Genomic DNA, 26,948 nt, shown 5'->3' on the forward strand with positions numbered 1-26,948 from the left:
GACTGATGCTGACACTGCTTGCACACTCATGATTAGCAGAAATACTAAAGTCCTAAAGCTGTTGAAATCCACATTTAAACGAGATTCAAACTGCAGGTGATAGTTTCTGTACTAGTGCTATGTTATATATAACGTAACCACGTTATGTTGTTTAGACTTTTTCAACTGACATATTCTCCTATATAAAAATTCATACAACAAGATTCTAAGAACCTTTTCTGATCATGTTTCCTTGGTGCACGCAGATATAAATCTTCATGCTGTCAAGAAAGATGCAACAACCAAGTTCTGATCATTCTCCAGACCTGGTGAAAGAAACCTGCGTCAACATGGAACTTCTAAACAAGGAAAGTGAGCTTCATAAAGGAAATGCTGCTTTGTTTGGAAGCAACAGTCCAGAAGACACCTTCAGTCCTTGTGAAACACAACCAGTATCAGTTTATATGGACACCACCACACCGCCAGGTGACTGCACTCAAAGACGAGGGTATACTGAGTCTTCACTTCTGAAGCTTCCAACAGAGGAGTGCACTGGGAGCCATCACACAGCTTTCCAGTTTGACCGGCATGCTCTGGCCAGAATTTCCACTTCTCCAACCCTAAGGCGTTTAAGGATGGCCTCTGCTTCACAGGCACTGACATTTCAGGACTTCTCTGACACGGCTCAGCTGGGGAATCAAACAGAATACACAGGCTCTCTTCACCATATTTGTAAAACTCCACCCTGGTGCACTAAGTCTTCCTCACTGTCATTGCCTTCTTGTGTCTACGTGAAATTACTGTCTTCCAAAGCAAAGACAGAGACAACTTCAGCAGACCCAGAGTCTGCCAACCCTGAATTCAAGTTACCAAGGCAAGAAGATCCTCTCAGCAATGGCACACCCAAGGAGATGCTCCAAAATTCTTGGCGAGCCAACTCTGCTACACTGCCCAGGAGGTTCCCACGCTTCAGCTGCGTGTCACAGGAGGGTATCCAGGTAAGCACAGTGGGATGACAAAGCCCCCTTTTCAAGCTCATGTACTCAGTTTTGATTCATTACAGCCTAATTCCTAATCTGAGTTGAAAACCAGCCCATGTTTTATTGCTATAACAGACCAATTTTTACACTCATCAGGAAGGGAGATTTTTCTTTCCAAATCAGAAAGAGAGCACAGTTACAGCTATCAGTAACCAAGTTGGCCTTGCCCAACTCCTATGCATGGCCACCACTTCCCACCTCTGTCCATTCACTCTGATGGTCAGTATAGCTGTCTGTGGGGCTATGAGAGAAAAAGACCAGATAATTTAACTAAGGTCTATTTGGGTTTTAGGGAGTTATTTTCCTTCCTGGGTCCATCAGCAGCATTATTCCTAAGCCAATACAGTTCTGTATTCTTTTTTACTATACAGCATTAGTAGCCCCACAATGACCAAGAATGAAACAGTTGAAATTAAGGTTTGCTACTACTAAAACAAATCTTAAGGTTTAAGAAAGGTCCCATTCCCTTTTGTTACTTCCACTTACCCAGTTCTGTCATTCATTGCCCCCCTCCATTGGTGTGCTCAGCTCCAAAAGCAAGCAGCCAATTGTATAATCTTTTCTGAAGAAACACTGGTGCAGTGAGTGCTGGAGTCAGTAAAGAGAAAGAAGCAAGGGAGGAGCTAACCCTCCACCTTTCTACTGTTCAGCTGCGTCCTATAGCTCTACTCTGAGAACAGGAGAGGGAATGCATAGGCCAGCTTTGCTGCCAGATCTACTCTCAGAGAACCTGCATTACTTCCATAAGCAGTTAAATTAAAACGCATGCTTGACTCCAACTTCACGCAAAGAACCTATGTGTTACACTGAACATGGATGGTGTCAAATTGATGTAGCACTCTTTACTAACTGGTTAGTTTTGTGCCACAAACAAAGGTACTTTTCCCCCATCAAACACTGAAAACATTCTGAATGTCAACTGAGTCCTGCTCTTTTCTCCACAACAGTGGAAATAATTAGGTACGAAGTTTTTCAAGTATATTTCTCAATGAATCAGTAGCTTTTTTCACATCAGATTACTTGCTTTCTGACCAAGTAACAAAAATATCTCACTTTCTTTCAGAAGAGTGGATTGCCTACACAAAGGTATGCGTATATTTGTTTCATCTTACTCCAAGCTTCACTTCTGTTATGTTTTTAATGAATGCGCTTCACTAAGAAGAACTGAACAGTGAGGCATATATGCACAACTCAACTTCAATTTGTAGGTTTACTTTGAGAAATTTGTGTCACCGGGTTGTTAAACTAAACATTTTAATGAGATTTTCTTTCAAAGGCAGCCCCCTCCCTGTCATGTTAAGCAGTATTTTACAATGTGTTTCAGTTGGATCATCTGAGAGCTCTGCACTAGGAACTAGCTGCAGAAAGGTCCAGCTGCTTGGATTAGCAGTGTCAAATTTCGACTTGAAGAATGTGAAACATCTCATAATCTTGAGTGGCATTCTTCATAACATTGTGGGAGGGAAAGGGGAGCAAAGAAGCCAGCAGAACAGCTGAATATTGTTCTCAGGTGTTAGCAAAACAAATTGAGGGCTGCTGCTGGATGAAGGGATTGTTAATCCTACACAATAAGAATACTCAAATTTTATAAATTAGTATTGGCATTTTCTGTCAAGTTCAGTTTCTGCGTGAATTGTACCAAGATCTTACACCCATTATCAGAAAGTAAAACCTTGATTAAAAGTCAGCCATGATTCAGCCATGTTTTTTTTTTTCCTTAAGATGTTCAGTTACAGAAAGGAAATGGAATTTATTTTCTCCCCAGAAGAAAAGAAATTAGAAGGTAGTACCACCATTAATAGCAACACCTTTCCTACGGGTGGTTCACTTTACCACTTGATTCCCTTGGAGATTTCAGGTGTGGCATGCAGATGAGTCAGGTATGTTAAAAGCACTGGCACTCATGAGAAGGGCTTATAGAAGATAAGCCTCACAACAAATAGAAGTACACTGCTTTTTGTGACTGTGCCATGATGGGTTTCACTTCCTAAGGCAGCAGATATCATCAGTTGAGCTGTACCTCCTCTTTGTCCGAGTATTTACTCATTTTTGAGGTTAAAATCTCTTTTAATGCTAGCAGTTTGCCAACAGGTCTTTGTTTCAAGTATATTTGTGTTTGATACTGGGAGGGTTGGAAAAAGGTACATACAATCCATAAATCAATATGCAATGTAATTCCCTAGACAAAGTTTAACAGATTTGTGCACACACAATAACATGTTCACTGTTGAAGAGGTCTCCACAGTTTTCTGAATTGTTGTAGTTTTCAACCTACTCTTCAGCCCTTTGAATTTACAGTAGAAAACAGGAGGAGATGAAGGAAGGGGGGGGGGGGGGGGGGGGGGGGGGGGGGGAGGGGAGGGGAAGAAGGGGGAGAAGAGATCTTTGTGTCTCAGTATGCAAACAGGTTTTCTGCACCTATTACAGGAATAGCCTCCCCTGATCCCACTCAAAACTATAATACATAAAAGCATAGCTCACTGATGGGGTGAGAATTTGTGTGTGATCTGTATCAAACTAGGTGGCAATTTGAACAACATCAATTGCAAATGACTAAAACCAGGAGAATACTAAATCTTTAATGTGCGTACTTTCTCTTGGAGCCACTTGCCTGGCAGCTTCAGAGGGAACCCAATATATGTCAGCAAGGATATTGCCTCTGGGCTTCCATCCAGACATTTTAAAAGCAAAGAAATCACAGAGGGAACATTGTAATCTTTGTTCCAGGGCCACTAGCAGGAAAGAATGGGGAAAAAAAAGTTTGGATGATGTACTATGATTTCTGTTTCTCATTCTGACCTATATTGGAGTGTGTGGAAATATAAAACAAAAACTTTCAGTTTTCTGCTTTTTTCTTCTTTTTTAAAAGAAATCTGCTGAAATGTCAGATTATTCTGTCTGTCTAGAAGAACTTTGTGACAGCTGGCAACTCTCCTCCAACACTACCTCATATAACATTTAGGGTAAAAGACATATTGCTGTCCTTCTGTACTAATGATTCTCTCTTCACTCCACTCCCAGGCTGTACTTTCAAAAGCCATCCTTTAGGCAGAAGTGCTCATTTTAGGCAGCCTTCCCTCACACAGCTCTCATTAATGACTGTACATCTCTGTTGTCATGCTGAACTGATGCTGATTAAAAGTAATCGGCCAAAATAAACAAAAGAACCAGAGGGGCAGCAGAGAGAAATGTATGTGGTGGAGACAGGGTGAGATGCTGAAGTCAACATTACAGTAAAAAGAAATGTTGATAAAACAAAATCTTGAATTTCTTCTGAGCTCATTTTCTCCTTGCCCTGCTCAGTATAATTCCTGCAGACACCCTGCTAGGGAAGAGTCTTCTCAGAACCTATTTAGGATGCTCATTTTCAATGAATTGAGACAGTTGGGCTCAGCTATCTTGAAGTACTTCTCCTTCAATATCTCATATGCCCATAAAGTATGTTGCAAACTCTTTAAAGCAGAGTCCAAATGCCCTCCCCAGGCCATTTGGTTACCAGTGTCATCACCTGATAACTATCTCAGTACCATGGCCACCCTAAAATGTTGACCTCATAGAATACAATGGTTTGGGTTGGAAGGGACCCTTAAAATCATGTAGTTCCAACTCTCTTGCTATATGCAGGGACACCTCCCACTAGACCAGACTGCTCAAAGCCCCATCCAGCCTGGCCCTGAATGCCTCCAGAATGGGACCATCCCTGTCCCTGGGGTCACCTTCTATGTTGTATTCCTTTATGGTGATTTACATAGATGTCTGTCCTCAGCAATATCTAAAGCTCTCATTAGGCTAAGATCACTAACATGGCAGGACATAGAACTCTAAAAAGCAAATCAGTTGAAAATCTTCATGCCCTAGAAACAACCATACTCAGGATATTTATTTTTCCAGACCATGAGTTACTTCAGTGTCTTTAATAATTTTTCATCTCTTCATAATGTGAGCCTGTGACCGTATCTTGCTTCACAAAACAAGCAGATTTAAAGGAGGAATTATCATACAGATTATATCTCCCCTTGTGATCGAGTTCATCCCTAAAGTACTTTTTTTTGCTCAAGCCCTTCAGCACCCTGCCCTTATTAAGGAAATCAGGCACAAAGAAAGAAATAAAATGGCAAACCTACAGGATCTGCAGGTACAAAAAGATGGTAAAACATTGCAGTTTAGCAGTGTTTGGGTCTGTATGGATCACACAGCACCTCAGCAGTTTAAATTCTCTACTAAAATTACTGAAAGCATTTAGTGTACCTATGGGCATGAGGTCAGACGATCACGGAAACTTGTATCTGTGCCTTCATCTGTGAAGGATGAGTACCTAACTTAGGCATGTAAGTCATCAGTCACACTAGGCATGTCAGAATATAAGGGTGTATTGTAGTTACACACCCAAGTGTGCTCCCACACCTCACAGCCTTGCGTTCCTACGTGAGAGCTTTGTTTATGCATCTCTGAAGCTCAAGGCCTTTTAGATCTAGGGAAATAATACCTGACTCAGTTACAATGAAGCTATGCTTCCCATTGTTCATCTGCATAAATTCAAATATATCCTGAAGTTGAAGCTAGATACCTTAGAGATCGATAGTACACTGGAAAAAAATGTTGTGTATGCAAGCTGAAATAAATTGTCTGAACTTCCTATTATGGGAATGACGACTTTCAGAATTATACTGTGCTATACTGCAGCATCAAGCTTGTATAATAATCCAGCTGTCCGAGATTACATAGTGGAATCATAAGTGGTTTCATAACAATCTTCATACAAAGATCACCAAAAGTTAAGGCTCCTTCCTCAGCTACTTAGTGACTGACTGTCTGAAATCCAAAGCAAACGCTCGCATCACTCAGTGGTAGGCAGCAGAACAGTAGCTGCAGACATCAGCCACTTTGCAACCATATGATAATACCATTAATTAGGTATTGGCATGAGTTAATAACAGAATTCAAGAAGGTTTTAGATATGCACCAATAATTTCTGTGTTTGAATGTGAGCAGCCTCTGGCACAAACACAGTGCTGAATACAGAATGCCTCTGTCATTCCTCTTGATGGATCTACATTCTGGACAATGAACTCTGTTGGTAACAACAATAGCTGGAAAGAGGCACTGGTTTCCAATCAGCGGGCTGACTAAGCCACATTATATTCAAAATACAAAGTATTTGAACTAGCAGGAAAAAAGAACATCTTAAAAATTTAGAAAGAATATGGCACAAACTACCAAAATGGTTATATATATTACAAAAAATAAACTCTTTCATTGCTATACTGTCTTTTCTTGATATCACCTGAGTTACATGAAGTTCAAAAGTCAAGACATACATTATCTAGGGCCACAATGTTTAAACGTTTCTGTGGACTCCAATGCCAAAATTGTTCTACAGCCTTGTCCTGTTTTTGCTTAATCTTAGAAGAACCCAGGAATTTCCAGTATTTAAATTCCCGGGTACCTCTCTTCTCAGGCAAGCCACATCTGTAAACACCTCATTCTTAGCAACACTGAGCAGTTGAAAAGACAACAGGATATTTGCTGCTTTGGAAGATTTTTTTTCTCATTTCTCCCTTAATACCTTATGTCATAGCCACTGTGATTCAGTTTTTAGCTCGCTTCCTCCCATATCAGCAAGGAGCACTTCAGGAATTCCTTCCACAGCTACACAAGGAGAGATGACATGCATTATTGTTGAGTTTCACAGATCAGCCGAGCGCAGGCGTAGCTCTGTGGTGGTGAGCTTGCCAGGACTCGAGGTGTTCCCTGGCGACCTGCTGGTGTCAGACAGTGCCTTGGACTACCTTCCCCACACAGCCCTGCTGCTAAATGGAGGTCAGACATAGGGTGGGCTTCGCTCATCCACGCCCCATTATAGATATGACAAGCGTGTGCGTGCATGGGGTGGGAAGGAGGGACGGAAGAAGGATCAGTGCAATAAAGACTACAGTGCTCTTTATAAAATTCCCCTCAATTTAGGGTTTCTCCTTCATTTTATGGTTGAATTCAAAATGTAAGAGGTAGTTTATGAAGCCTAGGCGGTTGCCTCCACACTCTCCATCAGCAACCAGGGCCCAGGCCAGGATTTCCATCTGTAATCAGTTGAGTTACAAACACCTACCTGGACAGCTTCAGGCAGAGGAAGGAGAGTGGCTTATGCTACCCTTTCTACCAGTGCTCTAATTACAAAGACAGCAGACCCAACTCATGGCCACAGGTTATTCATGAGACCTTCCAACACTGAAATGTAGGCCTCCAAGCAATTTCCTTAAATACCTGTTGTGTAATATATGAGGGCTGCTCTGAAAATAATGCCTCCTATTTTATTATGTTGCCCATGACATCAGAGGCAGATGATGGTGGTTTGGCATTAGAGGCTGAATCTTCCCACCAGTATTCCATTACATTTTGTTGCCATGTGACAGATGGCAGCAGAGGGGCAGTCTGACAAAATGGCATCTGACATGGAAGTGCATATGAAGCAAAGGAGTGTCACTGAATTCCTCCATGTGGAAAAAAAAATGGCACCCATTGACACTTGCTGAACATTTATGGAAACCAAACAGTCGATGTCACACTGAGGCAATGAGTGGCGCATTTCAGCAATGGCAACAGTGGGTCACCTCCACTGATGCAGGTTTCTACAAGAAAGCATGCAGGCTCTTGTTTGTTGCTGGTGAAAATGCGCAGCTAATGGTGTTGACTATGTTGAAAAATAGTCTTCTGTAGCTGAGAATTGGTTTTATGAAATAGTATTATTGTGCTATTTGTTTCTGTTGTAGTTTCCATGAAAATAAATAAAAGGCATTACTTTCACAGCAAGTGAAGTAGTATAGGGTACAGTGTGATTACCAGAAACTGAAAGATGCTGGTGACAGGAGACAAAATTTTCCACAAAAAATGTAATGAGTAATATCACAAGCAGCACTTTCACAAAAGCAGATAAGCTATCCCATGCTCAAGGTCTTCAAATCCTATAAGGAGATGGTTTCAACAGCAATTCCCAGTCAAACACAAACCTGAAGATAGCTTGAATTCAGAAAAGCTTTTCATATTTCTTGTTGAATATACTTAGGCATCTCTAACCTCCCACCAGTGCATTCCTACATCTGGATTCCCAGCCTTCCCTGATCCTCAGTGAGGATCATGAATTACAGTCTGCACCATTGTGCTAGCCCTATGACTGCTTTGAAGCTTGGGGATTTTAGGAATGTTTATTCGTGGGAGTTTTCCAGCTGTTATCCCATGGGCATGACTTTTCACAGAGATATTCCTACTTCTGAAAAGACAAATCTGCACAATGATATTTTTACTATTTCAGCAATATTATTAGATTCATATGAAGTATCCAAAGTACCTGCATAGACCCAAGACACCTCTGAAGAGCAGATACATGCTAATTCTTCCTTCAAAACAATAGGTATCTTTAAGAATTGACCTGAGATATGACTCATTTTCCCATGTTAAGAGTTGGCAATCACACACAGATCACCTGCAGAAAGTGGGAGTGTTCAGCATCATCCAAGATCCCATCACAGATAGACCTCTCAACAGCCTGAATGGGTTTAAAATCCGGTACACAAAATGTCTAAATATAAGTATTACCTTTGAGCCAAGTAGAGTGTGGTATATTGGGATTCACTGCAGGAGAGTGGTGGGGGGAATACATAAATAACAGTTTTACTTTTAGCTATCTCTTTACTTACAACACATTTGTTTTACCCAATAGAATCCAAAAAGCCAAGGTGGCCTTTTGCCAAAAGAGGAGTTGTGAGTATTCCACCATGTTCCTTCCCTTGCACTGACCTTGCTTTCTCACACAACTAACCCGGGTGAAAAAGAGTTTATTTATGTCACTGCCAATGAAGAAAGGCAGCCAGCAGGTGAGCTGAACATGGAAGTCACAGCTCCCCCAGGACCGAGCACCCTCTTGGTCATTCATCTGCAGTGAAGGTAGGGTGGTTCCAACAGCACAGCCTCTGCACGTGGTAAGACAACCAGCAAGCACCCTTGCCTCCCAGCCCAGCAGGGTGGCAGGAGAGATCCCCACTACACAGCACCAGTGGGACAGAGCAGGGCAGGGAACAAAGGTACATTTCTCATGGGAGATGTCGTTTGAGGACTTCAGCTGCAGACACCCAAGGCAGCTGCCCATGGTAAGGGAGCACAGGGTATTTATGTCAGGCTCTGCTGTAAGTTGTGCCAGCTGGGGACATGGCTCTACATCTCACCCACCCAAGCAGCACCCCTAGGAGGCTGCTTCCAGGGCAAGAGCCCTGGTGATTCAGTCACAACCTTGCTTCAAACATACCTTCATGTATTTTCCACGTGCCAATCCATACCACTAAATTTGGGTTCATAAATATTGCCTAAACTTTTTTACGTGGCACTGCTGGCCTGAAAAGTAAAGCCAAACCAAAAGAAATTGTTTTTATTTCATTATCCCTCAAGAAAAAATACTCTAGCTCCTTAAGCTCTATAAAAATTCCTTTTACAGATGTTACTATGCAGCTGACCAGAGGAGTTTTTCAAATCAAAGCTCAAAATTAACAAACTAAAAAATAAAGAAATAAAATAAAATTCACTCAATATTTATGTAAATAAGATGAAAGGAGGAAGACTTCAAATCTGAGTTTTGCTGTTTCATACTTCTCTCTGTGCTGAAGGAAATGAAACATTATTTGTTCTGCATTGTGGTGGTAGCCCATTGTCTGTTGCCATACCAATGCCTTGCCCCACCAAAGACCGTTTTGTTGCATAAACAAGACCTTACACACCCACACCTCTAAGGCACCTATGCACACCACCGATGACTACAAATAAACCTGCCATCTCTGTCTTATCTAAGTGTAGAAGAGAATGGAGATATAAGAAAAGCACATGGTTGAGGGCACACACCTTACAGATCATGGCAAGGTTACTGAGTTGAGTAAGCTTCTTATTAGTATTCTAAACATTGTATGAATTAGGTTTCTGGGTTTTTTTGTCATTAAACAGGGTAAAGACAGACAGAAGCAAGCATCTGATCTGGAACACTGTCTTTCAACCATGAAGGCCATAGATTGCGGCACATACGATTTTTGCTGTTTCAAGGTATCAAAATACTCAGTATACCGTACCAAGAAAGCTATCTATTAAACCCTTCAGGATGAAAATTAGGCAAAAGTTTTATCCCCAAGTCAACATTTTTCAGTACATTAATCTGGATATGAATCCCATCTGCAAAATTGAAGCATAACAGAGGTATAAGTTAATAGTTTGAAATGGAGGAGGGAAGCAATGTGAGTGTCAGATAAGGCAGCAACAGCCTTCACAACCACTCAGATTTTGCTGTGCTGCTCTCATTTGGGAGGGCACCTTCCTCTGAGAGCAGCAGCAAGACAACCCGCTCACAAGCTGACAATCCACTCACCACCTCACCCTTTTGCTTCTCAAAGCAAACTATTATACTCAGGTCTCCACGGATTTCTTTGTTGAGGACTTCTGTCAGCACCTAACTTATACATGAGCATCTGACCTGGGAGCAGGTCAGTCAGTTGATGGTGGTCACTCCAGGTCCAAGCTAAATGATATCTGAGAACCCTTGAAGACCTAGTCCTCTGGTACATTGACTTTATCATCTGAAAACTCAGAGATCATCATAAATCCCTGCTTTCCAGAACCTTAACAAATTAAATTCATTAACATTTGCAGGCTGCCCACTGTTTTTTTCTTGTTTGTTTGTTTTTTGATACAACGTCCTACAAACGTAAGGTATCGTTCTGTGCCACCTCTCAATTCTGCATGTTGATGTTATGAATATTTTGCAGGAGAATTTCAGGGAGTTCTTTAATCTTTTTAAAGGACACTTTAAGGTTTCAGAATAAGAATCACTCATACTGGCAGCAGAATTATTTACATGAGCAAATAGATCATAGATTCTTCTCATTTTGTCTGAAATAGTTGATGCAAGTTAGTTATTCTTTCTTCCTCCTCAACAGAGTAAATCTTGGCATGAATTTATAAAGGCTCAACAGACCGAGCAAAAAGATGTCAACGGCCGACCGCAAGTGAAAAAGGAAGAAGCAGTGTGGGAACTTTTCACAAGTGAATGCACTTACTTTCTGGATCATTTGCTGGTTCTCAAGATGGTAACTTCAGATTTCAACTCTCAAAAATGATTAAACATTATTTACCCTGCTGGCAGCACAGGAGACGTGAAGCCATCTGTAACCACTCATTGGGTGTCTACAGGACTCTTGGTTTTTCTCCCGCTTATCTTCCCTGCTTTTCCTGTTTCTCTTTGGTTCTTGCTTTTTTCTTAATCTTCTTGATGGAATCTCTCTCTCTGGACATCGCTTTAAGTGTTTCACAAATACAGTATCATTGCAGATTCCTCCAGTAATTTTGGATGATATTTCACTACTCTTCTCTCTAACTCTAAACTGAAGCCACCCTCCAACTAACGCTACTGGATATTTCTCTATTATCACAGGTCTATAGAATACTCTTGGTTTAGCTTCATACATATCTGTGATTAGATATTCCTCAGTAGAGCATGAAAACAGCAGATCTGTAGTTCTGATCTTACCAGAAAACAAGCAAACCAACAACACTCCTTCCCAAAACTCCAGATTGGCTCCATCCTGGTGAATTTTAAAAGTATTCAGTATGGTCAAGAATAGAACAGCTACTACTAAGAATAGTAAGTGTGTAATATTTATATTCATCACACATCATAAATTAGTACAACTATTTTAAAGGATGGATGCTTCCCTATAACCCTTCCTATCATTTTTCTCTTATTTTGCACAGACAATCTCAATTTAATTATTAGTTTAAGGAAAAACAGATGAGGTTAGTGAAACATTTTCCATGTTGCTGAATAAGTAATCTAGGCAGCACAAGTAGAATTGCGAAGTAAAGGGAATAAATAGAGGAGTGGGCTGAATTCCTTCTCCTTCACAGGAAAGTGATCAACAGCTCCAACAGGGTGGAAGTGTCCTTCCTTCTCAACTCTGTTTAGAGAGGTCAAAAGATTTCTAAAAATAAAATGAATAAATAAAGCAGATGAATCCTAGAAAAACTATTTTACTGATTTTAATGAATCTCCATAGGGAACTTTAGGATCATGGTAAATCCCTTTTAAGCTCTCAGGTCTACTGCTCCTGGCAACTAAGGAATTATGCAAGGCTGCACAAACTCACCAGCAATTCAGTCTCAGCACCTGAGTGACGTGGGGTTTTTTCATTAATGCTTTTCACACACACACACTAAAAATTCCACTTAGTAATCTACATTTCTTAAGCCTTTTTCAGCTCTAGGTCAGATTTGGCACAGCTCCAAGATCCCTATAAGAGCTTAGATAACGCACCAACTTAAACAGACAATAAATACAAAGGCAGTTTTCACTCAGTGCAGGTTAATAGAACCCAAAGAGATGTAAAACCTGCACAAGCATGTTCCTTAAGATATTCCAACAACTTTTTTTTTTTTTTTTTTTTGTACTGGCTCCCAACACCTTACGCAGTATGGGTTAGGAGGGTAAGTGTTTTTAAAAGGCACAGAAATCTATAACTCTACAATTCCAATGCTATGGTTTTTTTTCCATACATTATCTCCAGTAGGCTCGGTGGTCCCGTTCAGACAGAGAACATAGTAAGGACACTGCTACTTCTGCAGTAGCTGCACAGAGAACCCAGAGCCATCACTCGTACCCTGCCCTTTGCACAAAGCCCCGTATTATGCAGTCAGGCAGGTTAGGAAGAGTTTCTCATAGTATTATCTTCTGCCCACCCCAAAATCAAATGATCATTTCAGAATTACAGTGCACATTCTTTTCATGAAAATAGCATTATATGTATAAATAAGCACAACTGCCGAATAACATGGATTTGTTTTGTTTTTAAAGATATTTATGAACACTCTAAAATACCTCCAGAGTAACGAATTTCTCTTGGATGTGGACTTATGGAGACTTTTTGCAAACTTGGAGGAGTTAAATAAGGTAAGAAATAGAAAATTTAAAAAGTGCAAACTGTACTTAGATCAGAAACCAGCCAGCCCAATAAAAGGAGATGAGGAGTCAACACTAAGGTTTCTATTCAGATTCAATACATGCAATTGAAGATGAGTTCAAATAATTAGTCCTTCTGACGCTTCTTTTTAGTATTTCAGCTTGGGTGTCTGGATTAATTACTGCAAATTCTCCAGCAAAAGATGATGTAGAGCTCATTCAACAGATTTTTCTGAAGCAAACAAGAGTTTGAGTTTCTCAGAAACAAAGTTCTTTTAGAAGGATTTGTGAATGTGGACACCAACTACACAATGCTTACTGCAAAATTAAGAACAGCAACACAACTTCAGTGACAAGCTTCCTTTCTCAAATAGATGGACTTTGATATCTATTAGGCCACTCTGATAGAGGAAAGAAAAACAAAATGACAACCACCCTTCTGTAGCCAGGGTTCGCCCTGTGTGGATAGAGGACTATTCCCAGCACAGAGCTAATGCTCTGCATCCATGTACTACTCACCCCTAAGCTTCCGGGAGGACTAGGAAGATGAGGCTTGGCTGCAGTGTGCTCTGGCTCTTTGCTACTTGTGGCCACCTGGTGGGGAGGTCATTTCCAGCTCCTGAAAGTTAAAGCAGCCCATAAAACCAGAATAGTTTTTACATAGCTTTAGAAGTCACATAGAAGTTTTCCTTGACTTTAGAGCTACTTAAAGGAACTACAAAAGAAAAAACCCAACAAACGTACTACCCTTAATAGCAAAGTGAATGTTGGAAGGGGCTCTTTAGCTTCATAAGTTGAATGGCTTTGGTCAATCATTCTCACAATGACTCATAACCGTATCACACACCCTAAATAAATCTTCTACTTTAAATTCTGTCTCTTGTTGTTATGCCCTTGCCTTAACCACTGACATCTCACCTTTTTTTTTTTTTTGCAAAACAAGAAGAGCAGAAAAGCTTTTCAGAGCAGAGATTTTGTTAATCTTTTAACAATTAACCATTTTAATTAACAATTAACCGATTTAATTAACAACAATAATCTTAATTAACCGGAGCTCAAACGCATGAGCACATCTTTGCTCAGTAGTTGACCACTCACCAGGTGAACATGTTTGGAAATACAAGGAAAGAGATTTTATTTGATGGGTTTCACCTTGTGCTTGTTGTGAGCTAAGATCATAAAAATCATCTAGCTACTAGAACTCAGTTGATATGTCATTTCTGATCCCTTTCATTGTTACTTAAAGAAGGAAATTATGTCTATTGTTGTGTGTGATTTAGGAAACAATACTTTGAGTTTGGCTGGAGCTTCATTGTGACTTGAGAGAATGATCTTTAATACACTTTCCTTCTTTTTTTTCTCCTCATTTTGTTTTCATTATTAACAAGAGATTATCATTTACTGTGCATACTTGTTTAAATAAGAGTGGGCAAATGTAGGAAAAAAGTAGCTACTCTCAGTGCTTACTATGGCTTTTTTTCATGCACTTTACTGCACACATTTCTTCTTGACAGCAGGCTGAATCCATGAAAGAATGCATCCTGTAAAAGGTGTAAAGTGAGCCCTCAATAAAATGAAAGACACATTGCCCTATAAGCTGCCATGCTCCCAAACAAGGCAGTGCATGCAGCTACAACAGCACTTCCTACCAGTATCACAGAGGGTGATGATGTTGTCTTCTGATCACAGGGAAATATTAGGTAATACAATGATGTAAGAAAGTTCTTCAGAACTATGCCTGGAGAAAATTACAAGGTTGATAAAGACCTGGCAAAACCTTCAAACACATGTGATGGCCCTTATCTGACCAGGACTACAATATGTTCTAACCATGGGCAACACAGAGTTTGAGCCTCTGACGATGTGCTGAATCCATACAATTCTTCCTTTATGAGCTTTGGCCTAAAGCTCAGCCTGGTTGTGAATGTGGGAGCAAACACTTTGAGAGGCAAGTAGAGGTTAGGAACAGGCTTTCACCCACATCTGACTGACAGCTTAGGCATCCTTGGAACATGTAAAGTGAACTTGCAGCTCATATGGGGTTTTTGAATGCAGTTTCTACATTTTAAAGCATTTTACAGAATTTTCCCTCATCTCCTAGAGCACAAACAAGCTCAAACTATGAAACGTGATTTATTCCTCAAATGAGTGTGAAGACTTCAATTGTCACAGCTGTCACATACAATGTTTTCCAGTAGATATCATTCACCCAATGTGATATTCCACGTTGGTTCATGTCCAATACAGCTGTTACCATAAAGTAATTTTAAACAGAATAATCATAATCCTGTTTCAAAGCTTTTGTCACGTGGTATTATCATGATGGAACTGGATATTTGTATAGATTTATTTTATCTTCTGACTAATTAAAGCACTTGATGTAATTTTCTGAAGCTAATCCTGGCGATGTCATGGAGATAAGTATTAGGCCTGAAGACTCTGAAGAGGTCAGGAATGAGAAATAAAATTATTTTAAACTTAGGAAGTTCAGTCATGCTAATTTCTCTTTTTCTCCCCATTACTTAGATAAGTCTCATCTTCGTGAAAAATTTTTTTGAAACCATGAAAGAACATGTCAGTGAGTCAGGATCACCTATGAATTCCATCTCCATACTCAAAAAGGTAACATAATTAGAAATATTCTTGTTTGACCTCAGTAGGTCCTTGCAGCAGGTCATTTATCAGGGTATGCAGGTGCCTTAAAGCAGTCAAGTCAGTCAAGGACATGCCAGCTGTCACAGTCAGTTTGGTCTTAGCCTCAAGTACCTCCAACCAGTAGGACATTTTTATTCATTAACATGTTTGAGGTGGTCATGGAAAGCTGCCCTGTACATGGAAAAAATCATAGAGAGATATTCCTTTCCTGGGGAACCACAGCCTAGAACTTGAGGAGACTGTCACCAACAGAGCCAAGCTTCTCCCTCTGTGGGGGACATTTCCCTAAAGCCAGACACTGGCCCAGTCTCCAGCTGTACCCTGCCTCCTTCCAGTCCGTCACGTAGATCCTTCTTTTACTCCACATACCAGATCCACAAATGTATTTAAGTGAACATATAAGAGCTCAATGGGATACATATGCACTTTGGCCTGTGTCTGCTAAGTGAGAGGCAGAAACAGACCCAACTATCTTGCTGCTGCCAAGACATTCAGGTCGTCAACATGATAGGCAAGAGAGTGAGAACAACGTTCAGGGGCTCTCCCACAAGCATTTTATTTCCTGCACAACTTCCTTATGGCCAAACAGCAGGTAATATTAATGCAGGCAGGAAAACATCAAGTTTACCACTGTGATAGCCGAACTTGAACTTACTGTAGCAGTAGACACCAATAGAAAGCTTCTGGGAAAGACCCTACCTCATGGTTAAGATTTTAAGAAGGCAAAGAGAGTCTAGAGCTGGGCTTCTTACCCCTATTTCCTCCAACTTCAAGTGTCCCAATCCCAGAAAAGATGAGTTTTATCGCAGATGTCATTCAGTAATTCTAAGAGCTATCTAACATACTTCGACATAAAGTGGCATGTAATGTGAGGCCACATAAATCTCTTGCACAGAGAGTGCTTTTGATCTTCAGCTTCTACATAAGTTTCACATTGTTTATTTTTAAAATGAACAAAGTCTAAACTGCTTCACTGCTCTGCAGAGCCACTAGAACTGGGCTCCCATCCACTGTTTGAACCCCTCCTCACTTTTATTTTTTAGTATTATACCAATTTTAGTACTGTTTTGCTCACCCTTCACTCCTTTAACTTCTCCCCCTTCCACTCTCTCCCTAGGTACAAGGTAGTCTCAGGTAAACCCACATTACAAAACTAAAAGGAGTGTTCCTCCCTTTGTCATAACATTTTCCTTTCTTGACGAGCTTTTAAGCCTCTTCTGCAGTTTTTCCAGGGTGACCTCTGCCAGACACACCAGATTTATTGCCTCAATTATACCTCTGCTGTCTTCTACTTGGAAAAGCTGAGACAGAGGGAAGATTTTGGCATCTACCTGAAGGTAAAGTGATGGTTTTGTTCTTACTATCTCCAGCCTTCCTGTCTTCTGACAGGATTTTATCAGCAGACCAGAAAGGTTCACTGGAAACAAAACTGTTTCCAGTGACAGCATTTTAGGTAAATACTTGAACTGCAGAGAATAATCATGGCTATGAAGTCATCCTTCAGAGTACACCTTTGCCTTTGTCCATATTTGCAATTTAGAACAGGCAAGAGTAGGAAAAATCCAAAAGGAAAAAAAAAAAAAAAAAAAGGCTGGGTTTTTACAGACAGGCAATACGTACTGTCAGCCTTAAGCATTCATGTGTTCCACACGTAATCCTTTGACACGCTGACCTACATTTTAACCAAGTAAGCCCATGACTCAGTGGGGGGGATGTCATTGAGGGGCTGGAGGGCCTCAGGAGCATTGCAAGTGTTCAGTGGCATCACACACACACATAGAGTCATACTGATGGGCTGGGAGGGTCAGGGCTGAGGGTGGTTCATGAAAATTGGCAACACTGACCTCGCGTTTGTTATGCACAGATGGCCTGCCCTTCCTCACATCATCAGCAGTGATGTACACTGGCCTCACAGCCAGAGAAGATCATCATGACTTCCTTCTCCATAAGGGAAGGGATACTTAATGCAAGGCAAAAAAAGAGGAGACAGAAAGCCAGAAGCACATCAGTGCATTCACGTGGCTTGGGAGCCTGCAGTGAAAGAGCAGGGTGGGTTTTGGCCAGGCTATGGCGAGAAGGCTGGGCTGCTTTGCTTGCACAAGAGAATCCATTAATCCATACCCCCTCAGAGAGGAAGCAGCATCCTGGATGGTAGAGCAAGCAACCACTGCAGAGACAGCATTTATGAAGAGTTAAAACAGTAGAGCAGCTTCTGTCTCTGTCTCAAAGCAGCAACTGCATATAAGCCTTTACATCACCCTTACCCTCAGTAAGAAGTTTGTCTTCAATTGGCCCATTTCATTACAGCTGATGATGCAGAAAGATGCACACAACCTTATTGCCAGAGAGCAAACAGAGGCCTAAGAGATGTGCTCTTTGTCGCCAGCAGTGGTGTGAGCAGAAGGAGCAGTGCAGGAGGCTGCACCTGCCGGAGCTGCTGGTGGCTCCTCTGCACCGCCTGACCCGCTATCCCCTCCTCCTGAACAACATCTGGAAGAGAAGCACAGACAAAACAGAGAAAGATTCTATCCAGTCACTTAAAGAGAAGGTGGAGAAGTCCATATGTAAGTAGCTACAGTTAAGTCAAAAATAAGCAAATAATAATTACTAAGTTATGTGGTGTTTTTGTGCTCAAGGCTGATCTCCCTGCAGAGATGGAGGGAGGATGTGCATGCCTTTCTACAATCCTGAGTCCTTCCTCATTCTGTAGGAAATGATTGGTGCCACCCCCGGGCCCTCTAAGCAAGGTCACAGGACTCCCACATCAGTGACTCATTGTATTGGCTCAGAGTCATCTGCAGCGACATGGAAACAATTAAGAGCAGATCACAAATTGGAACAAATCAAGAAAAATCCCAAACAAAGAAGTCTTTGAATTGGATTTATGTCTGAAGAGGATTTGTTGGGACTAATCCTTAATAGGATAAAATACCACTCACAAGGGGAATATTATGCCAGTGACCTTTTGCTAAATGACAGGGTCCTACCACGAAAAGCAGCAGATGAGCCATCAGAGCTACAACTTTTCCCTCATTGTTGTAGAAAAAGAAGGGATTGGTCCAGGAAGCTTTTTTTTATTTATTTCAATTTAGTAGGTACACAGCCGGGGTGCAGTATGTGTCTCCATCTGGGGACTCAGCATGACCTCCACTGCTGATCTTTAGGCTCATCTCTGTTCTTGTTGAGGCTGTAGAAGAAAGCAGACAGGCCTTTTTCAGTCTTTGCTCCAGAAAGATAAGGTGGTTTTTTGTCACTAAATGGTGGAGATCTGCTGGGAGGAAAGAGATGTGAATATGGCCCCGCAACACCATTGGATTTCTAGGGAACAACAACAACAAAGGTCTTTCCAGTGTTAAAATTGGGTACATTACCCCTAAGGTTACCTCTAAGGTAAGAAAACCAAAGACAGGAGCTGTCGGCCTCTTTATTCACAGACCTGACAGATTTCTGCCATAATTTGTTGATGAGTAAAGCCAGTGACATAAGGAATAGCATCAGTTCCAGAATTCCTTTTCTGGTGTATATGGGCATTATCTGAAACAACTCTTTGCAACATCATTCAACATGAAAACTTTGAAATTAAACTGCAGGTCCATTAAAGTTTCTCTCGCAATGGCCCTCAATCAGCAAAGACTGAAATCTCCATTTTTCACATACTGAGGCACCCTCATTCCAGTTATGTACTTCAGCCACTTCTGGCACTGCTTCTCCTTAAAAGGTTCTCATTATTTTCAACAGCCTTTTGATCAGACTGTACATAATGAAAATGATTTTTCCTCTCACCTCTTCAGACAGTTCAGAAAGGCAGAATTTTTTCAAGAACTTTTTAAGGCAGTCATTTAAATTAGTTTTATACAATTCCCTCACTTGCTAAGTCAGATTAATGGACAGCACTTCTGCATCCAGCAGTGAATGTAGGTCTCTTTGAACACATAGTTTCATACTCTGCTAACCTAAGAAGAGTTTAGTCATTGTCTCCAGTGAGGCCAGGACTCCATCCTTTGGCTTCTACTAGAGATAGTCAGTATTCTTCACCTTCAGGAAAGCAGCTTATTTTTTGTCAGCCTTGGCAGTAACTGATGCTTTACATATTTCAGGGGATCTGGAAGGTAAAGTCAAGTGGTTGGACAACTTTCAGAAATTCAGGCAGCTCCATGAGGTCATAATTTGGCCTCAAGTCTGGGATCGTGACAAGAGATTCTTTGTCCCAGAGGTAAGCAGAATTTTTAAGGGTGTTTTTCCTTGGGGAAGGCTTAGTTTCCAATCTATAATGCAATCTAAAGCCAACTGATTGTCTTTACTCTGGTTGCTGTGGTGGGCCCTGCCCTAGCAGGAGCAGCCACAGCCTGAGCACACAAACGCTGTAGGTAAACAGTTAGGCTGTGCACAGTCCCCTGGATGGCAGCATGGATCTCTGCTAACATCCCAGAGAGTATGATGGGATAGGCCAGGAGGACTCTCCACTGTTTGCTTTTAGAGGGCAGAATGAAAAGGGATAGTTATAACCATTAATACATTTTTTTTAAGCAGCAGAGCAAATAGGAAATACTTGCTTCTTCCATTCTTCATGGTAAGCCAATTTTCTATTTCTTATTTAAATATCATTTAAAATTACCCAACACCTGTGAGAACACATATGCCTTTCTTTAGTGGTTGCTCCCTCACCCAGACAAACAGACTTTAAACAGCTTTATGGTAATATCATCAGGTGAGTCTCACCTCAAGGATTACGTCTATTCATGCACAGAGCTGATAAAACCATTATATTTACTCCAGAAAAGAAAAACCCAGCTTAACATTTCAGAAGCTTAAGCACATTTAAGCAATAGCATTGCCGAAGGAACTCAGTCACGCTCAACTATTAGCGCTGTGATGTATTTAGCCTGATACATCAGTACACGTGGTCTCCATTTAACTGCTGGGTGCCTCCCAGTTTGTAATTGGATATGTGAGATTCCCCATTCTCTCACCATCTTTCTCTTTTTGGTGTAAGAGTTTGAAACAAAGCTTGAGAGAGAACAGCAGTGAAAACATTTTGTCTTCGGCAAGCAGACGACTTCTTCACGACGGGAGGCTGACACTGGCAGGTAACACCCCTATGTCCTGGTGCTAGGAGCCAGCTTAGAGAAATTATACTTTGTTATGGCAGTCCAGGATGAATTCTAAGATAGCATGGGCAGCTGCAGGAAAGAAGCAGCAAACGTCTTGTCAGAGAGAGCCTGAGAAATAGCCAAACTGCCAAAAGGATGAGTAATGCTCATGATTGCTTATCGGCACATCTGGAAATTCAATCTGCCAGGTGCTCAGGAAATCAGCTTGACTCGCCTATGCCTGTCACTCAGAGAGAGAGCTACACTGTCAGGTTCAAGACTGTGGAAAAAGGACATTGGGAAGTTTAGACTGTCCTATGTAAAGTGGCCCACATGCCTGGGAACTGATATCAGGAAGCCTCACCTCTGGAACTGTATGTTGCACGCTGCGCTTAAAACAAAAAGTCCAGAGGTTTTCCTTTTTCATTTTGTACTTCATTTCTGCTAAGACTGCTGTTTTGATGCAAAGCTTGGAACAAGAAGGTAATACGTAAACAACATCAAGCTGAGTGGCTTCCCTTCCATCAACAGCACACTCACAAACATGCCTGCCACTAATGCCACAGGGAGCACAGCAGTCCCACATCAGCATGCTCACAGCCACCTACTACCCTGGCAGAGCTGGAAGTTACATCTCCAGATTCACAGGCACCATTTTGTAGCAGGGCAGAGGCTGCTTATTGGGGAGCAGCTGCCTGCAAATGAGAGGAGCATTCCCTCTTTGCCCAAACAGCAAGAAGAGCCTGGGTGGTTGGATCACTTTGAGAAGAGCAGCATCTGAAAGATGAAAGCAGCACGCAAGGGTGGTTGTAGCAGAAGTTGGCCCAGCCACTGCCTTACAACTCTTTCACCACCTTGACAAGAGCAGAGGTACAGAGAGGGAGGTCCCAATACTTCCTGCCTCCCACCATCACTATTAGTTTCATAAAAGCAGCAGCGAAGGGACAGAGCCCATTTTTCAGTGGTTTTGGTTTTCTTCCCACATGAGGAGGATTGCAATGCCAGAGGAGAAGGTGCAGCACCAGGGACAGGGGAAACAGAGGGAAAGGTTGCTGCTGCTGTGTTTGGGGTGGTGAGCAGAGAGGAGGAAGAAAGACACTTATGCCAGCATTCTCCCTGCACTCATTGCCCTCTTGACAAGGCATCAGCACACAGTGCAGTGAGGTAACGGTGGACATCAGGCAGCCACATTTCTTTTTGCAATACATAATCAGAAAATGGAGAAGGCATGAGCATAACTCTTACCCACCAAGACAGCCAGCTGCCTGCAAGCTGCAGTACTGGTATCTGTTTGGTATCTGGCCACCTGTCTGGATGAAATATCTTTCAAGACACAACTGAAATGTAATGCTGCACAAAGAAAGAAGCACATCCTAATGTCACACCCCTGATTCAGACAAATCTGTTGTTAAGGTGAATTGTGCTTCTTTGAATGAAACTGAAGCCACTGAGGCCACAATTTTATGTTTTCTGCCAATCTTGGAATCCGGAAGGAAATGCTAGAAAGTTTCTGTTTCAAGAAATGCAGGTTCTTTGTCAGAATTTTCAAGGAGCAAATACTCCTTCTGCTGTCAGCTTCTATTTAATAATAGCACAATCAAAAATGGATGGTAGGGGGGACTGTTAGTCAAGAGAAAGAAAAGTCAGAAAGATCTGTATCAGGCTGTCATGTTACTATGTGAAAGCCATGGAAAGTCTATGAAAACAAGTTTTTAAATTGAAGAATGAAATGAATGAATGAATGATAAGAATTCAAGTGGCCAACAGATATGAAATCGATCATGGAAAATTTTTGAGAATGCTCTCAATTGTTCACCTTCTAGGAAAAAAAAAATATTATTATTTCAAGAAAATGAAGACAAGTTACTATCCCCCTCATTTTGTTTAGGATTTGTTTTTTGGTTAAGTTTCTTTGAAATTCTGCTGAACTTAGCCACAAGGTAAAGAGTTCAATTAATAAAACCTAACTTAAGACATGCAAAAGATGTGATAAATTCATGAGATATCAGGAGAGGTTGAGAGAACAGTGGTTTTGACCACGGGCTTCCAGAAGTCTCTTCCAGCAATGGCCAATCCACGGTTTTGGAGGCAAAGGATAAAAGAAACAGAAAAAAAAAAAAAAAACAACCAAATTGTCCAGAGCAGTAGGGTTTGCAACAAATAATTCTTTCCTGTGTAATGCTCACAAAAGTCATATTGTATGAGAGATGCTGTGGAAAACATCCTATCAAGTTTTTGACTTCCTAGAAACTTACACAAGTGTATTTTTAAATACACATCAACAGCCCGGCTTAGAGTCTTCTGAATCTCCACTGGCACATGAAATGATTCTCATGGCATTTCCTTTTCAGTAGTTACTGAAGGTGTTTTGTACAATCTCAATGAAAGGTGTTCTCAAGACAAAGCATTTCAGAACAAAGAATCCAAGAAAGTATCATCCTGCAAATTGCCTGGAAGCAATAGCTCTGAGCATCCCCATTTGCAGTGAAGAGTAGCTGGACTTTTCATGCCCCCAGAGGCTCTACCAGTTTACAGACTAGACAGAGGACTGATAAAGGATAAAGCCTGCAGCAGAGATAGAGAGTGATTCTGGAGGTTAAGTAGGACAGCAAGTTGAGACAAAACAGGGAAATGAAAGACAAGAGGACAAAGGAATAAGGAGGAGCTGTAAACCTGGAAAAGATCAAAGGACAAAACTCTACAAATCCAGTCATGTAGAGAGCTTCCTGGGGACACTAAAGGCCAGATTTCCTTCAAGAAGTTGCTTAAAAAAATTGCTCTTGCTTCCATTAAATTATTCCCTATTATTTCTATAGCAATAACAATGGAATTTTCACCAAGGTGAGGAGATACAACTTCAAGACTTCGAAGCATTCTCACAGACACCTGTTGTTGTTTGTCTCACATCCTCCTGACCTTCCAAACAAGGAAGAAAAGAGAAGCCAACTCTCTTTTGTGTAGTTTTTGAAAGGCCTTTGTGACACCATCAACTAACATTTCATCAAAGTGATAGTTTGTGCAGAAGGCTGCAGACAGGTATTTATAGGTACCAGAAAAGAGTGGCATTTCACTATTTCCTTGCCTCTGACATTTTCAGAAGGTTACTTATTTACTAGGTAGGATTTGCTAATTTGTAGCATGCCAGCTGTTGCATTCAGAGGTACTGCAGGTGATCCTCATCACTTCTACCAGCAGGCAGTTGTTTTTGCATAACAAGGTAAGCTACTACAAATATTAATAGCCAAAGTCATGAAAAAGAATAACACATTTAAGTTTGAGAGTGTAGACTAGGAGACTAGTAGTTGTGTACTGCATTGGAAACCATGTTTCTTTGTTAAGTGTTCTATAAGATGCAGTGATTCCTAGATGTGCCTCGATGTAGAAACAGCAATTCCTTAAAATAATCATGCCATCATATTGACTTTGTTTTTTCTTCCTCAGAAAGCACAAGACTTCTTGATGTCTACCTCTTTCTATTCGATGATTTCCTACTAATCACCAAAATTAAACGTAACAAAAAGGTAATAAAAGATAGAGAGGCATGTGATTGCAGTTGTTACCATGTTTTCCATCTGGATAAATGAATGAACCCTGTTTCTAGACTCAGTATGTTACAGGAGAGCTACAGGCAGAACTTGCATTACTAGACCTTTCATTTTCCTGATGCTCTTCTTATATGCTGGATTTCTCGAGCTCAGAAGTTTCAAGAATATAAGTTTTATAATGCTCCTCTTACGATTCAGTCCAACCCAGAAACACAAGAACTGCTGGAAAGAAAATTTAAAAACTTGAAGTAGATGGGAAGATGGCCTCATTTTCAATTCTAAGCCAGCCCAGCTGCGTGTTGCCTCTCCTTGCCCTGGTTTCCGCTAGTTTAAAATGGAGCTAATTACCCTTACTAACAGAATGCATTACTGATGAGAAAGAATTCTATAGAAGATGAACCTTTGTATTTAGCTATCAAAGGTGGCACTGGATGACTTGAAATTCCTAAAGCCTTCATGCAAAAAAAATATTTAGCTAGTTAGGTTTACAAAGTTGATATAAATTAAATCTAAGCAGACCTATACTAAATATCAATAAACTTAGTTTGAATTCAGAGATATTAAAATAATAGAAGCAGTTATTCTGCTTTTATAGGACATACAAAAGATGCTGCTCTAGAATCATTCATTGCACAACACCATCCTATAGCATGGAGAGGGATGAAGGGAGCAGGGAGTCAAGGGGCTTGTTGCCTGCTGACAAATCTCACGGAGGGTTTGCCTGTGTATGTGTTCGTGAACATTCTGAGTGAGGTTGCGACCCATCTGGAGACCCAACAATTCTGCGTTCTGCATGTTCACAAGGGGAGGCAGGGAAACGTATCTCCAAGAAACTGAGAAAATCTCCTGATATTGAAAGGATAGGTGGAAGAGGATCTTTTAACATCTTTGTTTTCTGCCTGAGGACTTCTATTGTGTTTCTATCATGTCATTTCAATAAAAGGTGTGACCTTGACAAGAGAGTTCCAGGTACTGATGAGTTTTTCAGAGAAATAGTTTCTGATAGTGCTCTGGCAAATAAACCACTGAACACCTTTGATAAGACACAGCACATAATTTAGGGCTGTTTATTGCCTCTACTTTTATGAGCAGATGGCAGATGGCATACTAATCAACTTCATTTTCTATTCTCAGAAATACGGGGGCTCAGATACAGGCTTAACCCTTGTCTGTCCTTCCCTTGCTCCGGAGCTGCAGTCGGTTGTAAGAGAAGGTGGGTTTTGCCAAGTCCTGGACCAACCCATCCCACTGGACAGATTAATACTGAAAAACGTCGACCCCATCCATGTAACAGGTACACCCTGGGTGCATTTGAATGTTTTCAAAAAAGCTTTCTCCATACATGATGTATGCAGAGGTTTAAGGATAAGACGTTATGTGCCCACAAACCACCCCCAGTTGCATGGAGTGCAAAAGCCTCAGAAGTAGTTGGCCTTCCATGACCTTTGGACACCAACATTACAGCCCATATCCCCCTGTCTGAAACAGGGACTTTCACATGCACATGGGTGACTCTCAGGTATGTTCCATTTACCCCACAGGCAGCATAAAGACTCCCAACGACTTCTCTGTCATGAGCCAACTATTTTCTTACCACAAATGGAAATCATCCACCCTAAGCCAACGCTTCCCTTCTTCTAGACCTCCAAACGCACCACCATGGGAAACCACTTTCAGTAATGTCTGGCATGCCTTTGGGTGCAGTGGGGAGGAGGACCAGCCTCCACGGAGAGTGACTTATAAAGGTGGATGTTAACTAAGGCAGTTTCCTAAATCCAAGACTGAGTAGGGGGAGCAAGCATGAAAACAATCAGGCATTCTCTTTAATCTAAGCCACCTCCACAAGCTTACACACCTCCGTCCAACATTGCCAAATCCCAGGACATTTGTATATCAAAGAGAAATAAGAGAAATACAAATCTCCAGGCTCCAGGACCTGACAGCTGTCCTAATCCCAACGACTAGGAGGAAAAGCTCAGGAAGCTACAGTAGTCTATGGGAGAAAAAGAAAAAAAAAATGTGGAAAATAAACCTAGAGCATGTAAAATTTATGATAACCTTGAAACGCATTCAGCCAGAGTAATTAGCATTCAGCATCAATGCTGATAGGAAATAGAGGTAGGCAATAAAAGGCAAATGACTAAAGATGAGGTAAGTGGATGAGCACAGAGGAGAATAACCTTTGTTTAACTGTGCTCCAGACGCTGTCTGCCTGCCTGACAAACCTCCTGACAACACAGCGTAAATCAAGCCAACACAGAGGCAGCCCTGGGCTGCTGCAGAGAGCAGGGCAGCAGACCCCCAGTTTGCACATACAACACTGGGCATAAAAGCCAAAGTGCTGATGGGAATAAGATTTTTGGTTTTTTCCTAGCCAGCATTTGCTATGTTCTAACCAGAGACCCTGTGACAGTCATAACCAGTAGACGAAGTCACCTGCTGCAGACCAGCCCAGGATCCGGCCCCTGTCTACAGCCCTTCCCCACACTCTGCACCACATTGCTGGACTTCTTCACCACATATTCCTACCAATATCACTACAAGATGTAGACAGAGTAGTCTCCATTGCTTACTTACAGTCTTGCAATGCCTTGGAAGCCTCATTCTAATACAGCACCCAGTGGAGTAGAGTACCATAAAAACAGGGATTAAAATGACT

General features: G+C 41.3%; 1 protein-coding gene across 1 annotated transcript in view; it reads left to right on the forward strand.

Annotated features, from left to right (window-relative positions):
* Positions 1–26,948, forward strand: part of PLEKHG7 (pleckstrin homology and RhoGEF domain containing G7) — a 34,299-nt gene continuing 7,351 nt past the window's right edge. Inside the window, exons 1-14 of the mRNA XM_015283842.4 lie at positions 1–96; positions 246–993; positions 6,531–6,839; positions 8,734–8,774; positions 10,002–10,097; positions 10,985–11,134; positions 12,895–12,990; positions 15,526–15,621; positions 16,878–16,991; positions 18,044–18,218; positions 19,752–19,867; positions 20,648–20,741; positions 24,186–24,265; positions 25,424–25,583. Coding sequence (XP_015139328.3) covers positions 258–993; positions 6,531–6,839; positions 8,734–8,774; positions 10,002–10,097; positions 10,985–11,134; positions 12,895–12,990; positions 15,526–15,621; positions 16,878–16,991; positions 18,044–18,218; positions 19,752–19,867; positions 20,648–20,741; positions 24,186–24,265; positions 25,424–25,583 — 2,263 coding nt within the window. The 5' untranslated portion in view covers positions 1–96; positions 246–257. The remainder of the gene's footprint in view (positions 97–245; positions 994–6,530; positions 6,840–8,733; positions 8,775–10,001; positions 10,098–10,984; positions 11,135–12,894; positions 12,991–15,525; positions 15,622–16,877; positions 16,992–18,043; positions 18,219–19,751; positions 19,868–20,647; positions 20,742–24,185; positions 24,266–25,423; positions 25,584–26,948) is intronic.

The sequence above is a fragment of the Gallus gallus genome, chromosome 1 (genome assembly GCF_016699485.2).
Source record: "Gallus gallus isolate bGalGal1 chromosome 1, bGalGal1.mat.broiler.GRCg7b, whole genome shotgun sequence".
In the NCBI taxonomy this organism is placed as follows: Eukaryota; Metazoa; Chordata; class Aves; order Galliformes; family Phasianidae; genus Gallus; species Gallus gallus.